The sequence below is a fragment of the Boleophthalmus pectinirostris genome, unplaced genomic scaffold (assembly GCF_026225935.1).
Source record: "Boleophthalmus pectinirostris isolate CB_2022bp ecotype Guang Dong unplaced genomic scaffold, ASM2622593v1 HiC_scaffold_17, whole genome shotgun sequence".
NCBI classification, from domain to species: Eukaryota; Metazoa; Chordata; class Actinopteri; order Gobiiformes; family Gobiidae; genus Boleophthalmus; species Boleophthalmus pectinirostris.
In genome coordinates, this window is record NW_026571115.1 from 20,637,800 (window position 1) to 20,655,171 (window position 17,372).

General features: G+C 37.6%; 3 protein-coding genes across 5 annotated transcripts; 1 reads left to right on the forward strand and 2 right to left on the reverse strand.

The window, feature by feature from the left end:
- The first annotated feature begins 366 nt into the window (after positions 1-366).
- Positions 367-5,681, forward strand: cunh17orf75 (chromosome unknown C17orf75 homolog). 2 transcript variants are annotated; one of them, XM_020938515.2, is made up of 10 exons: positions 367-639; positions 1,354-1,428; positions 1,810-1,935; positions 2,021-2,149; positions 2,277-2,337; positions 2,409-2,528; positions 2,621-2,685; positions 2,763-2,902; positions 2,972-3,075; positions 3,545-5,679. In XM_020938515.2, exons 1-10 carry the CDS (start codon positions 494-496, stop codon positions 3,746-3,748), a joined length of 1,170 nt encoding a protein of 389 aa, XP_020794174.2. In that variant the 5' UTR covers positions 367-493; the 3' UTR covers positions 3,749-5,679. The 2 variants fall into 2 exon arrangements, with proteins under 2 accessions (XP_020794174.2, XP_055008999.1); XM_055153024.1 differs by lacking the exon at positions 1,354-1,428 and having other exon boundaries at positions 3,545-5,681.
- On the reverse strand, positions 5,356-7,887 carry LOC110172751 (uncharacterized). The gene is made up of 10 exons (XM_055153025.1): positions 7,668-7,887; positions 7,391-7,468; positions 7,283-7,315; positions 7,134-7,220; positions 6,972-7,066; positions 6,351-6,514; positions 6,216-6,278; positions 6,040-6,123; positions 5,915-5,971; positions 5,356-5,784 (listed from the first exon to the last, which is right to left on the reverse strand). The coding sequence occupies exons 1-10, from the start codon at positions 7,755-7,757 to the stop codon at positions 5,753-5,755; spliced, it is 783 nt and encodes a 260-aa protein (XP_055009000.1). The 5' UTR covers positions 7,758-7,887; the 3' UTR covers positions 5,356-5,752.
- Positions 7,888-7,936: 49 nt separating this feature from the next.
- rhot1a (ras homolog family member T1a) lies at positions 7,937-17,369 on the reverse strand. Of its 2 annotated transcripts, XM_055153022.1 has the most exons (20): positions 16,995-17,120; positions 15,974-16,032; positions 15,762-15,843; positions 15,648-15,691; positions 15,525-15,578; positions 15,390-15,442; positions 15,200-15,308; positions 14,204-14,305; positions 14,030-14,128; positions 13,789-13,897; positions 13,569-13,689; positions 13,413-13,497; positions 13,014-13,159; positions 12,817-12,917; positions 12,615-12,745; positions 12,448-12,531; positions 12,160-12,282; positions 11,885-12,087; positions 11,361-11,483; positions 7,937-8,979 (listed from the first exon to the last, which is right to left on the reverse strand). In XM_055153022.1, exons 1-20 carry the CDS (start codon positions 17,029-17,031, stop codon positions 8,862-8,864), a joined length of 1,983 nt encoding a protein of 660 aa, XP_055008997.1. In that variant the 5' UTR covers positions 17,032-17,120; the 3' UTR covers positions 7,937-8,861. The 2 variants fall into 2 exon arrangements, with proteins under 2 accessions (XP_055008997.1, XP_020792750.1); XM_020937091.2 differs by lacking the exon at positions 11,361-11,483 and having other exon boundaries at positions 16,995-17,369.
- Positions 17,370-17,372: the final 3 nt, after the last annotated feature.

Sequence of the window (17,372 nt, forward strand, 5' to 3'; positions counted from 1 at the left end):
AAACATGTGAAGAATGTTAATTTCATCATATGGTAACGAAGTGTTTTTGTCTACACTTCACAAACATTTCCCTTTTTATATATTCTATGGTTAAAATTAAAACTTAAGTTTGTGGGCTGTAGTGACCTCTGCTGTCCATTTTTGTTATATCATTTATATTTTTGTTAAATTCATAGAAGGATGAACTTCTGAATTATTTAGTGCTTTTGTTTGAACATTGATTCTTCCCCCCCCCCCCCCCCATGTCGTGATTCACTTTTGATTAGGGGTGAAACTTTGAAATTAAATTATTGGGCGGAACCAATGTACGTTTACAATATCAGCCGGGGAACTTGGAGTGAACACTGCGGTAGCTGCGCATGCGTGGTGGACACTGAAATGTAAACACCTTGCTAGAGGCTGTATTTTGTTGCTTTCTTTCATAATATACAGATATAGACACCATAGTTACAGGTTTTAGTGTGTTTGCTGTGGCCGTAGTCTTGGCAGAATCATGTTTACGTCACAAACGTCGTCCTTCGTCCAGGATTCAATCGATGTGGAGGAGAGAGACGATTTTGATAATGAAGACATTCCTGCATACAGTCAGAAGATCCAGTTGAACTGCTATTATACCATCTACCTTTATCAAGGCACAAGGTAATCTGAACAGTTTGTAAATGCGGTGTAATGTACTGATGTAGCTGTAGTAAAATGATTGTACAATTACTCCTTAACTTTTGGGCAGGCTTATTTGTGCTTTAGGCTAACCTACAGGTACATTAACTAAATGAAACTTTTTAATGTAAGGTTCGTCACCTGCTTGTCTACATCAGATTGTATATATAAATGGTCTACTTGTTGTTTGCTGGAAGATTACACCATATTTTATGAAGCTTGCATTTATTTAATTATAAGTCTTTACATTTCAAAATAAATGAAATCATTACTTGCATTACTACCTTTAGAACGATTCGATCTGTGCGTGGCCTGGTTGCATCATGGGAAGTTTAGTGTATGATATGATAAATGTATGATAAAAAAAATTTAAAATCTCAAGCACACACTTGCTATAAACCTTTTATTATAATTGTTTTGCAATTCTTAATGTATTTTTTTCCTCAATTATTTCTAATTTTTAATTTTGTACATTTGTACAAAGGTACTTCAATACTTTTACTAAAGTAAAAAAGCATTTCAAGATTTTAAGTTTTACCTAATTTTAAATTCCTTTGCACAGTACCTTTATCTTTCCCCTATGACCTACTGAGAATAACAATTCATAATAAGTGAACTTTTGGCTGAGGCTGAACTTGTTGAGAATTTATTAACATCTTCAAAAACAGGGAATAAGTGAACTGTGAATTGTCTTAGATCTGAGACTACTGGGGAAAATGTGGCATGGAACCAACGAAGAGCAGATTCTACAACAAGTCAGGAGGACTTTAGGTAACAAGGCGTCTCCTCCGGCCCTTGTGGTTGTTTCTCTTTGACTTTCACTGTCTTCATTCATGAGCTGCAGTTGGAAATCAACAAGTCATCATGGAATTACTCTTTTATCTATCATTTAGTTTTTATTTATCATTGCTGTGTGGCTGAAATAAACCGTTTTTTTCAGATCTTGCTTGCTGTGCTGTACACTTCTGTCTGTCATTACTGTTTTGACTTGCAGTGTTTGGTTGGTGGTCCTCTACTTGAGTGTGTGTTGTGATGGATCTGGCTTTCAGTCATTGGCCATAATCTCTCTCCATTGTCATGATTGGCTTTAAATACCACGTCACATTATGCATAGCTTTGTATTATTTAGTTCTCAGTCTCCTCTCTCTACAGTTTGACACTTATAGACAGCAGCCTGCCAGTAGAGGCAGAACCAGAGCTAAGGACCTACATTTCAAGGAGGCTGAGCAAAGGAGCTCTACTTGGAGGGATGGGAAACATTGCCACAGTAGAGCTTAGGTAATAATGTGCAATATTGTATCATTCAAATATGGTGTTTACCTATAAATTATTGTTAATAAATGAGATATTTATTCATTCCCAGTATTCCTGAGCAGGCAGTGGGCTGCTACTGCTGTCTCCTGGAGCAGGAAAGATCTCCTGAACAGCCCGATTCTGATGGCAATGGATACGTCATCTGCTTTATGGGTGGCTCTGAGAAGGGGCTTAACCTATATCCTTAACACCACAGGCATTATTTTGAGGTATATGCTAGAACTGCACTGTGTTTCAACCAAGAAGCAATAACATAGAACAACTGTTTAGATACAAGCCCTACCAATTTCTTTAACTAAGTCTACATTTAGATTAGAGCTGGATAAATATGTCCAGGGCTTACACAGCAGTCTGCAAACCCCAGTGGTAAGCAATTAAAGAACTATGAGATCTTTTGATCTAGTTCATAGTCATTTCTTGTTCCTCCTTTCTGACAGCTGAACAATCTTGAGACAGAGGTGCGACCCTATCTGAGCCGTTGGTACGAAGAATCTGTAATGCACATTTACCGTGTTGTGCAGTTGGTCCAGAATAACATAAGCTTCTTACTACATGCAGTAAGTTGTTTTCTTCTTTACTTTTTATTTTGCACTCACTTAACTTGATTTTGGTCAATTCGCAATTGTTTCCGTAATTGTTGTTCATATAGGCTTTGAGTCATACACCTGTAGAAGTAATAAATTCAGATGAGCGGACAAAGGCGGATGTATCCAGGTGAGAAAACCCTGTAAGCTTCACAATCCTACTCCTTGCCATGTCATTATGCTGTTAATAATTATCTGCTTTATTAGGTTCATCAAAGCTGCCAGTTTACAGGGCTTATCTCAACAAGACACTACTGCAGCGTCTTTATGTAAAGCCATGTCTGAGGATATGCACACAGACCTCATCATAGACTGTGCTACCAGCCCCCCCACCTTGAGCAACTCGGGTAACCACCATTTCATTACGTTTGCAGGAAAACAATGCACATATCAGTCTAATGCTTTCCCTCTTTTAGTCACCAATCGGTTCTGTGACGACTGGATTCAGGCCTTTCTAAATGCGGCAGAGCGCTGTAACCCTTTCCTGCTACGACAAATTTTAGAAAACTTCAAATTAAAGGTATATACATGCTCCATTTATTGTGTTGTATTAAAATAAGTTAAAAATGTAATGAAAATGAAGGGCTTGTCATATGAAAGCTATTTTATGTTTTATCTTTTTAATCGTGGTTAAAATTTAGGATTAAAGTAGTAATACTAGGTCTAAAATGAAACATTTCAATTGTATTATATTGTGGGTCACATAATCATTTTGGGTAGAACATACTCATACTGTCTCATTCTTAGGACAGCCGTTTTAAAAATCTTTTAAACTTTGATATTGCTTTTAATAGCTGTGATAATCTTATTATAGTATAGTATACATAGTATAAACCATATAAAAATGCAATTTATATGAATACTAAAGCAGCTGTGTTTGTCTTAATCCCTTGTACAGATAGGGTCTATAGGAAAAGAAAGAAAGCCATTTTATTGTATTGATGTTTGACACTATAATATGTTTAACATGTCTATGCTGTAACACTCAGGCCATCCAGGACATGAACAGTCTGAAGAGGTTTGTGCGTCAGGCGGAGATGAGCCACTATGCGCTGTTCCGCTGCTGTCAGTTCCTGCAGAGCTGTGGGAACGGCGACGTGCTGTTGCAGAACGCCCGCTCCGAGCACAGTGACAGCACCGAGGCCTGCAGCATCATCAGTGTCCTGGAGGAGGTCATTAGAGAGCAGGCCTAATAAGCACCACAGGGCTCTAACAATCAGCCAGACTTAAATGTGTGTTCTGAAACTTTGAAGGGTGAAGGGTTTGCTTCCTGCTTGTCTTCATGGAAATACTTTGCTTAGAAAGTTCCATAGTATGACACTGAGCATATTTATTTTGCACTTTAAAGGCATGCTATGTAACTTTTCTCGAGGATACAGCACCATCTTGTCTCCATGGAGATGTGATTTTTTTTGCTGGAATTTTCCACAGTTTGATTAAATATATTTAGTATCTTGCTTTTATTCAATTTCAGGTGTTTATATTGCTTAAAAATACCCTGAAAACATGCACACTTACAGTGAGCAGGGTCTCCTCTCCACAGAGCTGAGTTGTAACTTGGTCTGGTGGCACCACCTGCTCAACTTCATGGAGGTAGATTAATTTAATATCATACTGTGAAAAATTCCAGATAAATCAATAATATCTCCATGGCAACAAGCCAGTGACGGACTCGCCACCAGAAAAGTTTCATAGTGCAACTTTTAATTATTGAACAGAGTGTGGCGGTTAGCATACCATTAATATTTACGTTTTAGGGTTTTCTCTACAAATGATTCCTTTACAGTTTTGGTTTTGTGGTTTTAGAAAAAAATGCATAATTTTATGTAAATGTGCAATTCAGACACTAATCACTACAACATCTGACCAGAGTGCTCCTCAACTGCCCTTAAATGATTACACTATATATTCACTCATAATAACACTGCACCTGTAACAATAAACAGGTGTGTATATTCTTACTGTTAAATGTGATTTTGAACCAGTTAAGGAGGTTAGCAAACTTTAAAAAATAATGACGACTAATAGTGAGCCTCAAAAATATTGTTCATCTTTGTTTGTTGAACAATAAGTTGATATAGTAATTAGTAATAGTATTATTAGAAGTAGTCATTGTCAGAGGTAAATAACACAATTGATACTTTGCAGTGACATCACACTGGGGGTGTTCTACTTGTATGCCTATGGCAGAATGTTCGGCAGTTACCATGGTGACACAATGCACACTGCCAAAAATGTTCTAAATCAGTCTGAAAACACAAGAAGAAAATAAAAAAAAAATCTTTCTGGTCAAATTGTTAAACAAAGTTCAGATTAAAGTTGAACTTGAGTATCAGAGCTTCAGACAGAGCAGAGCCTACAGTTAGCATCACACTTCCAAGGAATTTTGATGACATGAGCTGCAACTGATCAATACGGTTAATATTCTGGACAATTAATACAAGTTTCCTCAAATACCTAGTGTCTTTATTCACACGTGGGTCAGTGACATTTAACAGACTTTTACATGTGTGTACAGATATATACATAATTTTATTAGTAGGCACAGTTTTATAGTGCTTATCATTTTGAGTGCACAAATCACTTTTATCCCTTGCTTGTTAACTTATGTCTCTTAAAAAACAAAAACAAAACACTACTTAACTGGAATATGCATATAATATAACCATGAAATGTGTTGTAATAAATAGATTGTCCTCCTTGTATAATGTTTTTAAAAGTTTTTTTTTTTTTTTTTTTTTAGCACATGTCATTCTCAAAGCTCATACCAGTTTGAGACTTAAACTGAACAACTGTGCTATTATCTTTTATCAAGTTTGGAGAAAATACTAATGCAAAGATGTCAATATATATACTTAAATATTTAAAAAGTTGTATTTAGTATTACATTGCATAACTGTCTCTCTTAAAGAAAACCTTACATTTTTATTTAAAAGTCATTCCAGTCCAAAGTGAAAGAGCAATAAAAGGGTTGTTGCAAATGTTTTAACTGTGAACAAACCTGACCTGTAAATGCAAACTGTGGTGTCTGTATTTTTGTGGTGGTTATAATGGCTGCATGGTTATGGTCTTGACTATAATGTCCTTAAATATTGTTACCTGACGCATTGTGCATCTAATAAATATGTGAACTGGTGTACATTTTAAATTTTGTGCAAAATAATACTATGTACAAAACTAAATCTGATGCTTTCTGATTATATTTTCCAGTAGGGTCCATCCTCAGGATCTGAAACCACAAAAACAAAATAATATTACAGTTTTACTCAAACAAAGGCTCTGCAATTTGCATGGCAGTAAATGGATAATGACCAATTTTACACGCAATTGCTCTTTTGTAAAAACATGGAAGTGTTTACCTATGCAGTCATCTGCTGACTTCCTCAAAAGGGCACTTGGTACATCATAGGGGTTTTCTGTGGATGTATTCATTATGTATAAACATAAATTGATTGAGAATAGTTTCAGTAATACTCGTTCTTACCTTGATCAGGGAGTTTTCTGTAAGACAAAGGGCAGTCATACTCCCCATTGTCGGTAGATGTAGACTGGTCAGCCCTCTGACAAACTATTAGAATTATTTAAGATTATTACTTTAATGAAATACAAGTTATAACACTAAATCAGTAACCACAGTACAATTATTGACAGGTTACTTACTATTTCGAGCAGGCAAAATATCATAGTCTCCATCCAGTCTAATCTCTTCATTTGTTTGGAAACCTGTTAATAAACATATTTGGCTGTATATTTGTAATAAGATATATATATATGAAACATGAATCTGAACATTACTATTGGGCTGGTGAAAGTTTTGATAGACTGGTTCCTCTGATGTGGGGAATGTAGAGTCCGGCTCAGGATCAGCAGGACTACAGGTGGTATCCATGGGTTCTACAAAACACTCCACATCTGCATAGATGTTGCTGTTTATGCTCTGCTGCTCACACACTTCACGTCTGAAAACAAGACATTGTCAACAACTTCACTTATTTTACATTGTGTTTGTATGCAAATATTAGCATGAAGTGAACCAATGACAAAACCCACACCTGCTTACAAATAAAAGTATTATTATGTAGGCTTGTCTCAGAGGAAAAGTAATTTCTCCTGAATTGGAATTAAACTCCCCATTTGTATTTAGAATGACCCGACCCTGTTGTAATCTAACATAACATGCTATTTATGTTCCTGCTGTCTAATAAGGTCAACTGTGGTCTCTGGTCTTCTTCTGTCAGGCCAAAGCAGGCACACTGTCAGACTGCAGTAAAGTAGATAGCATCTACTGGTGATCTAGTGGCCAATCTAGTCTATTCTAGCTTTAAAGTTTGGTCACTTCTTTTGACTGGGATAAATGAAGTGATGTGATTGATAAATACATAAATCAGACACTTCTCCTTATTTATGTTTACGTACTTTCTGTGTGTAGTCCCAAGGCCAGAAGTTGAAAGATGCATGGCTTTCCACAAGTATCTGACCCATTCTTTTCTAAGAGTGGCTGACTCTGCTGCCTAGACAAAACGTATTTATGATACAGAAATAGCCTCGTCCTTTAATACATTTTCAAAAGAAACTCACAAGCATTTTCTTCTTCCCACTGGTCATGATGATTTCAAACATAAAGCGTTTACTGTCATCATGTTGGACCTCTCGTACTGACTGAATCTAAGATAAAACTTTGTTTAGTTTCCATGAAACAGAAAATCACTTTATATTCTTGCACTTACCGTGTACATGTAGTAGTGACCTCTAAGGTGTAACTGTGAAGTAAGCCATGTCAAAACAAGTTAAAAATTTAAAATATATTTATACATTTAAATTGGAAATACACTTACAGCACTTCCATGTTTTTGTGTGTAGAAAAACAAGGTGGTGTTTTGTAGACTGAACCAATATGTCACCCATCTTAATTTCTGTAAGATGCTCAAAAAATTATCATGAACAAGAAGTTATATTGAACTATGCTATATATTATGAAAATGTATGAATGTTTTCAACCAGTCTGACAAATTTACTTTTCGACTGCTATAAATTTGTCTTCCATCTATAAACAAAATTTGCTCATAAAAACCTTGGGAATTTTGACCAGAAAGTATAAATAAATTATCTTACCAGAGTATCTTTTCTCTTCTGAAGAAAACTCTCAAAGCTCAGATCATTATCCTCATTCAGTGACATGTTGAGTAATTCAAGTGTATACATTTACTGTGAAACCCTATCTACCTGTCTGTGGTGTGTCACTTCCCTCTCAAGTCAAAGCTGTATCTTTGGCCTCATGTGGGCCTTTTACTTCTCTATTCTGTCCACACTACCTAAATGTGTCACACACTTCACTAACCAACATCACAAAACTCACATGAAAGCAATAGTTCAAGACACTGTAAGTTTATACTGTTTATTGTAAATTAAATTGTAAAGATGACCTAAAACACATGGTTCTGATAAAAGATAAATGTACTAGTTATCTAAAAATTTAGTCTAATCATTGAGATCTAACAAAGTGCACTGATCAGGCCATGATGGTATGACCACAGACATATAAAAACAGTGATCTCTTCTTAGCACCTGTTTTTAGGTTGGATGCAATGGGCAAATGGGCACTTTTTTTTTTTTAAAGTTAAATGCATACAGCCTATGCACGAGAACTGCCAGAGGTCTGCAATGGTCAATTTGTGACATGGGCTTGAACTATGGGCAGTGGTCGTCATGTTGTTCCTGATCAGTTAAAAACAAACTCTGGATAAAATGAATAATGTAAAAAGCAAATCATATCATACAAAAATACATGAAAAATTATATCCCTTTATTCGTCTTTTGTGACGAAAACAGGCATTTTGACAGACAACAAAGAAACCCAATATTAATAAATTAATAAACACAAAAATAAACAGTGCTTGACACCCAGGACCTTTCTGCTGTTCAGTTGCTGGGGGAGAGAGACTTTCTGACATCTACAGCCCAGGTCTATAACAGCTTAGTACATATTTATATTTATATACTGCATATACATATCTATAAACAGTGTGACACCTTTAAGGTCACCGCTCTAAAGTTTAATCTAATAACACTGAGGAAGAAACATCCTTACGGATCAGAAGAATGCATGTACAAATAGATTTAAGGGCTCATGATATATCAAAAGTAACCAACCCTTTTCCCCATAAAGCCAAACAGTTTTGTATGCTGTATAATGTCTTTTTGCTCTGTTCATGATGCATCAGAAAGAAAAGCACACGAGTGTGGGTGGGTGGTCAGTCTTTTGAATGGAGGCACAGGCCCGTGGGCAGGGGGAAATGGCACATCTCCTCACCGCTGTTTGACCAGTGCTCTGTACACGGCAAAGCCCAGAACGGCAAACACTGTGGCACCGACACTCGCCCGCAGCCAGAACGTAGAGTTTTTCAGGTCAGCTTGAGCCATGTGTCTATGGAAACAGAGAAATTTGATTATGTTTAGTATTACATAAGCCTCTGCAAAATTTAAACATAATGGTTTGTTATACATTATAAAACTTTGTGCAAGTCTAATAACAACATAACAAATTGGTAGTGTGTGTATGCTATTGAAGATAGGAGGTGGGTTCTAAAGGAAGTGCATGGAAATATAAAGGTAGGGAACTAGTGCTAAAATACAAATTATTTTTAAGATGTGACACTAATGAGCGAAGTAAAGGGCATTTGAAATGTCCATAGTCAAAACCTACAACACAAATCCACATTGGATCTGATACTTTCAATGACAAATGCAACCACCATAAATGACCTTATTTCAATATCCAAACAGGCCTGTGGCTTCAAGTACATCAATAAATACCACTAAAATCCCTGTTTTTACCTGGGTCAGTTGACAAGTAGCTCCTTATAGATGGACCAATTTGGGCTGAAGAAGTTGGGCCTCCACCAGCCCACCCCTTATACACATGCATCCACACTGAACACACAAGCCATCGAGAAGGGGATCTCTCACAGCATAACGGCCAAAAGGTTTTTTCCTCAATTCACTACACACAAATCACCCAGCTCCACCAAGCATCCACTCCAACTACCCAGACCTAATGGAGGAATAGCTTCAACCATGAAATGCAACCATAGCTCAAAGAATACCACTGCAAACTGACAAAACACACCACCAAAACACCTAACGTGCTTTTAAAATTATATTTGGGAACTACTAAGGTAAAGCATGACTACATTTCTGGTCGGAATAATTCAGTAAAATCTTTTTTACAGAATTTTTACTTAAATTTTACATGTTTGTTTTAATCAAGTTTGCATCCAGTTTTAAGTGGAACAAAAGTCTTATCTGTCATTTTCAATTGGGTTAACTTTATTATGGTGTGTCAGCCTCCTGCCAAACCAGGCCTCATTTGTTAAGGCACATTTTTTGAAGCCCTGGAAGAACAGCCTTCATATGGGTTCCAATAAACAATAAACATGCTATTATTAGTTGCAAAAGACAAACTGATTAATAATGCAGCAACAAAAACAAAACAGTTAATGATTTAACAAGTGAGGAAAGAAACAACTGTGTGAAAAGAAACCCCCAAAGTATATCATATAAACACTGACCAAGCTCTTAAGATTTATAGTTGACAAGCTTTTTATCCATATTTATGCCAGTAGATGGAGCCATGTTAATATCTATGGCAGCTAAGATGTAAAGGGAGCCATGCAGCAGAGATGAAGGAGCATTAGTAAAATGTGACAACATGCAAAAAGAAGAGGAAGAGAGGCAGCCAGAAACACGTATATGGATACCTAAATCAACAATATGACAAGACAGAAAAAAAAACAGGATCAAATCTCCATGATGATTGATGACAAAGAACAAAATCATCAAGTATAATGGGTTATTATAATTACTATAAATGTAGACCAGACCAACAAAATAACACATAAGTAGCTTCAGATCTACATTTGTCCTTGAGTTGGGAATACATATAAATGCAAAATAATAATCAGAACTCAGTGTTTCTGTAGGATTTTCTGCAGGTGAATTGAACATTTTTAAAACAATTGAAAATAAAGACTTAATTCTATTCATAAACTCTTCATCTACTATCTGAAGAGCTTTTTGGAGAAGTCCATTTACAACTAAAAATAAAAATTTCACAAGCTAGCAAAGGAATCGTTTCTTAAACTGACAAATGCCCTTGTATTTTCTAAATGTAGGATGTGCTAAAAAAATATGTAATCTAATTCCGAGTTCTAGCTAGAAGACCCTGCAGAAACCTTGAGTTAATGCCATTCAATCAGATTCAAGGTTTTCATAGTGTAATGAGACAAATGGTTAGAAATTATTTTCTCATGCTAAGGACATGAATCACTGCAGGGCATAACCCATAAACTACTTATAAAAACCCTGGATTAGTTGAAATTGAAAGTATTAGTCTACTGTACAGAGTGTCTGTTTTTGCAAAAGCACTCACATTACATGCATTCCTGCACACCGTTACCTCCCCATAAGCAGCCTAGGTGTTATCTGGTACAGCGCAAAGCCACATTGCACTGTTAAAGTGTAAAGACAGAGGCCTGGATGGAGATGAGGTAAAGACCATGACAAAACTCAACTCCCATTAATTTAAGCACCACTATTGTACACAGTGAACTACCCTGCAGTGAGGTGCCCTGTAAACCTGATATTAAAAGGAGGATAAAAGATGGCCACTACTACCAGCACAGTCACCACAGTTAAACAGAGCTGGGGTCTAAACTAGAGCTCTAAGGCAGCTTCACACGACCAAAAAGGGGAGCACAAGAGACAGAAGCGTCTATGTTAACACTACAGTTTGTTCTGGGCATGAACCTGTTCAACACGACCCTGCGGATTTGAGCCTTAATATTGCTCAGCAGCTCCAACTTGAGGAGGTTTTGACACAGGCAAAAGGTGCACCTGTTGCACGCACAAATGCAGCGGAGACGGGCGTGGCTGTGGAGAGACAGACAACTACATTCACCTCAATTACAGATGACCACAGCATAGCTAACACTTCTATTGAGTTACTATAGCTTTCCCTTACTTTTTGAACACTTCAGCTTTGTTTATTTATATCCCTCTTAATTTTCAAGTATAATAGTATGTTGTATTTTGCGGTTTAACATCAACAACATAAAATTACTTTGCATCTCCATTTCGCTAATCATCAACCTTGCTGTCTAAAAAAAAAAGCACAGGCATGTTTGTTCATCTACTGTATGTACATCACTCATTAATAGTTTGAAATTTTACATTTTGTAGCCCTATGATATTGCCCCTTTTCGGAGACTGTAATGAGTTTCATGTTTACCAATCATATAGGAAGTAACCATAATGTTGTGGTGAATACTTACGGATACATGGCCATAGTAGTAAGTCTTGTGTAGATTTCTTTGCCGGGTGCATCGGTTGTGTTACATGTGAACGGCTGGGGCGGGTGGAGCTTATGTTTGCGACAGAAGTCATGCGGCATCAGACTGTAGTGCTGGCGGACTTCATGCAGATCTGACTTGGCAGCAATAAGAACACAGGGCGTCTTGCTATCTATAAAGTATTGCTGTACAAAACAAGTTGGGACAACATAAATATAAGAACTGACAAATTATTATATTTAGCTAACAAGGTATACCTTGTAGACTTTGGCAGCATATTCAAAAGAGCGAGGATTATTGACGTCGTAAACCAGGCAAACAACATCACAGGCCAAATCAGACTCCGAAAGGAAGTCAAAGTCTGGCATCACCTCGTGAAGCTTGTGGGCGCATTGTTTGAATAAAAGGAAACAAAGATTAAATAAACACTCAGACCAGTATTATCGAAAAGATAATATAATAATAAATGATAAGAAGTGTATATATTAATAACATTTCGGCAATTGGGCAATTAGACAATGATATTTTAAACAGAAGGTCTTTACCAGCAGGTATTTCTCCTGACCGTAGACATATGTTGTGCTGATAGCGTAGAAAGACTTGTGGTCTTCCCTAATGCGCCTCTGTCGCTGTGGACAAAAAAAATCCATCAAAACACCCACAACAAACCATCTACTGTATTAACATGCTGCCAAATGTAATTTATTTCAACCTGAAGATTCCTGCCCAAAAAGGCTTGAAGAAAGCCACTCTTGCCACTGCCTCTCGCTCCCAGCACATTGCAACGGAAAACACTACGCTGAGTCTGTTTCTTTTGCAGGTCAATACGCTTGTTACGAGTTACTAAAAGAAAAGAAAATCTATTTAACATTCTGATCATTTTTAAGGGCAGCACTACCACCATGCTGCCTCACCTGTGATGGCAGCTGCCTGAGACTCCTGTTCATAGATGATCGAGTATCCCAGGTAGCCCAGATATTCCAGACTACGCTGAACATCTAAATAGGTTGTAAGCCTAGAAAATGGTATGAAATACATGAAGAAATAATGTAACACATATGTGACCAAGATGCCATGTGTGTATTTTTAGCTACTACATGTGGGCACTCACGTCCACTGTGAGAGGTATCCCTGGTATGTGATCCACCCCTGATCATTGGTGCAGACTGTGTTGTTCACATCAGGACCCCAAGGCATGTAGGGGAACACTTTGAATAGGTCCTTCACCTCTTCTGGAGACAAAGCACAATCTCTGTCCTGCAACACAAATGTGCATGAAGTTAACAAACATACAACAATATGATTTGTTTACACTGCAAGAAACGTTGGTCATATTAAGTTATACATTTGTTTATTACAACTAAAACCAAAACATGCAATTCACCTAACTGACTTGATTCAAACAGGGGATCTTCTGGTTCAGAGGTAAATCCACCACATCCCATATTTGGTCCTAATTATTTTTATTTTTAAATAAATTTGTATTTATATTGTATGAACCATCACTTACTTTGTCATGTTTGTCAAAGACACTTTGGAGGAAGAGGTAAGCATTGTGGTTGAGCTCAGTGGTACAGTCTGGAGGGATCTTTATACTGGAATGTTAGAAGTCTATTAGACAAAAGACATTTAACAGGTCAGAATTATGTTGAGTGCTCAAGCTCACATTGGAAAGAGGTACTCCTGTGTTAGCTCCAGGTCATCATCGTATCCAAACCTCCTCAAGACAGTCCATGTGGTCTCATGGCGCCCCCTCTGGATGAAGAGAGTGTGAAGGAACAGGAACCCTGCAATAACACAAGGAACCTCAAGGTCAAAAGGTTAAAAACACAACAAAAACTGATAAACATAAAATATAACATTTAAAATTCACATATAAATCTAACCTTTAAGTGTGAGTCCATTGTCCTTGACCCCATCATTCATGTTCCTCCTAACCACGTTCTTCACGTCCTCCAGAGCCTGGGGTGCCAGTGGTGTATTGAAACATGTCCTCTGAAAACAGCAGACATACAAATGTTCGATTCAGAATGTTTAACATGTCTTAACCTGCTCCACTAAACTGGTTTTGTCATTTCAAATGCAAGTCATCTGATATGGTACGTAAATCTGCAAAATGACTGTTACCTGGAAGAAATTGAGTTCATTGTCATTTAAAATGCCATCATTGTCCAGGTCAGAGACTTTGAAGATTCTGGTTAAGGCTTTAATGCAAGAAGGCTTCAGCTAAAAAAATAAATAATAAAAATGCCATAAGAACAAGCTTTTACAATCAAAAAGCTTTGTGTTTGATCTTTTCACCTCTTTGTCCTCTGGGCAGTACAGGGGTCCTGTGGGGTGAAGAACAGCTTTCTGGGCGTAATAAAACAGCTCAGAGATGTTCTTTAGGTTTTTGGCTGAGCACTGAAAAATGTAAAAATGTATAGTAACAAGACTGGAAAATAGGATGCACTGAAATCATGACATTTTATTTTATACCAACATCATAAATGTACCCCCAGAACCAGATCTTTTAACATGACTTCCCTTTGTATAGCTCACCCCTGAGAGCCTAAGCTTGTGTGTGCATGCCCTCACGTCTCTCCTGTGCCCCCCCTTTAACCTCGTAATGAATCCAGATCAGTGCAGTATGAGGCTCTCATGTGACAAACAGTGACACAGACGGATCCCAGTTTCCTCTGCTCTGTCTGGCCTCAAACACACACTGTCAGCACGCTCTGGCTCAGGGCGCTCAGCCCACAGTGCATATAAATCTTTTAATGAGGTGGAGAGTAAGTGGAGTCAGAAGCTGGACTGAAGTCTGAGAGCAGCAGTTCACAGAGGCCAATAATTCACAACTACAAATATATCAATGTAAAAGATTTGAGAAGAATACTGAGTGACCTATGAATGTAAATAATTCTACAATAATAATTTATTTTCATTATACATATTGTGTTGTTTTAGGGCACAAGGACTGTTCTCCATCAAATCGAAACCACAATTCAGATGGTCACGATTAGCCAATAGCAAAAAGCCATTTTATTTATGCAACAAAGTTTTATTATGTAAAGAAACTGCCAATCCTGTAGCTGAGACCTCTATAAACATTTCACAAAATGCATGATATTTTTTATTTCACTTTAAATTTAGCAAACCATCCTTCTCTTGCTCAACATAAACACTCTACGGGCATATTCATAGGCATGAGAATTAGTCACTATCATAGCTACATACTATGATATAATATGTTTCAGGACAATGTTTCCACAGTATTTATATTATATATTTGTAATAAGTCTGTGTTGCATGTCTTACCTCCACACAGGTCTCAATGTCCTGATACTGGTTCATGATTGGCAGGATGGTCTCCATGCTGCTGTGTTCAACCAGATCAGACTTGTTCCCCACAAGGATCAGTGGTACTCTGGACAAGTTTCATAGTTTTTACATTGTACTTTTGAGAAAAATAAACATCAACATCAACATGAGAACACTTAGCACTCACCTGCTGTCTTTGTCTGTTCTGTCATTTATAAGAGGAATCCAATGACTTGTCACCTACACCAAAAAGTCAGAGTCAACAACACAGAACAGTCTATTGTATTATGTCAATGGATAATGTGCCAGTATAGTTAATTACCTTTTCAATTGACTTTTTATTGTTGACAGAGTATACTATGCATATCACATTCGCCTATGAAGAGAAGAAACTTATGTTAGCTTCATGCATACACAGAATAAGTATATACCAGGACATGACAACCTTTGAGATCTCTTGATAGAGCTGCTCTTCTGACTGTTCAGCCTCTGCATAATAAACAAAAAGGGATTAGTTGAATTCATTTAAAATGAAATCAAATGAAACCTCATCTTCTACCTGAATAATCAACAATGTGAGTGGGCACCCTCTCAGGTGTGACATCTGCTGGAATGGTGATCTCCTCGGCTCGCAGTGGAACCTAGAGAAGACATAAAATGATAAATATATATACACATGTTTTAGACATTGTTTTCTGATTAAAGACTTATTCAACAGCTACAAAAGCTAGACAACAGCTACAATGTCCATTCATACATGTTGATATATACCTCATCAGGGAACTCCTCACTGACCAGAGACATAATCAGTGATGTCTTGCCCACCTTGGCTGTGAGGACAAATGAAACAGTTTAGTGGTCTTACTTCATGTAATTCATTGTCATGGACAACTGAATAGTTTACTTGTAACTGGTGATTAAGGGACAAAAATTTGCATGAATCAGTCTTGCTACCATATACCAGGCCCTACTTAGCTGCACATCGACTGACAGGCATTCCTACGTGATAGGTTTCAGTTGAAATGGGCCCTATAAAAGTTACACCTCATAGCATCTGGCGTATCAACACAACCAAGCCACCTAAATGAAAATGTAGGTCAACCTTCTGTGTGAAATAAAAATAGATCTTACAGGATACAGGCCTCTAATAATAACAACACCTCACACTTATACATTGTCCATTTTACCAAAAACAACTTCCAATGACAAAACTTCTATATCACTAAAGTGTCATATTGGTATTTTGGCTCACTTAAATATCATGAGACAGTTATGCAGGTAAATGTATGGACAGGGAATCGTGACATACATAAAAAGAAAGAGATGGTATATGTCACATTTTTATGTAGCTCTTTTCTACCTTCAAGGCACTCAAAGCGCTTTACAACAAGGAACCACTCACCCATTCACACACCAGAGTACGCAGACATTGGGGGCGAGGTAAGTCAAGTTTCTTGCGCAAGGACACAACGACAACATTCATCTGTGGGAGCTGGAATCACACCAGCCAACCTGTGGGTTAGTGGATCTGACCGCTCAACAAATAATGTTTATGTAGAGAGAGGGATTCGAACCAACAACCTTCAGATCAGTGCATCAACTGAGCTACAGCCGCCCCAACAAGAACTGATCTCCAACAAGAGATCCATTTAAAAAGGCAATCCATCATGCATAATTTGTAATACAGTGGCAGTGTAATGATAATAACAACATTAAATATGCTAGCTGTAGCAATTAGCTCCCACAGAGCGCACGAGAGGATTTCACCACTACCATCACATAAACTACTTACGTTCCCCCACGAGCAGTATCCTCACGTCCTTCCTCATGTCGGTGTTGTCGCTGCAAAGAGGACAGACTTTATTCGTGCATGTAGTCCTCCTCTGAAGCCGTCCTCCTCCACACCAGAGACAGGCCCGCTGCTGTCAAACTCTCCGCGCCTTTGTAGGGCAAAACGGACGGAGCGTACGTGCCGTTCTTTTCAGAGTTTCACGCCTCCGCTCAGTCTAGCGATGTAGATCCTTAGTGAGGATTTACATCTATACGTATTACAGAATCCTCAGCTCTATAGTTTGGTGTAAGAAGACGTATTTCTGTTTTCAGCGCTTACATAGCATCTTCCGCAGTTGTTTCGTGTGCATGCTTTGACCTAACCGGCTCCTACAGCAAG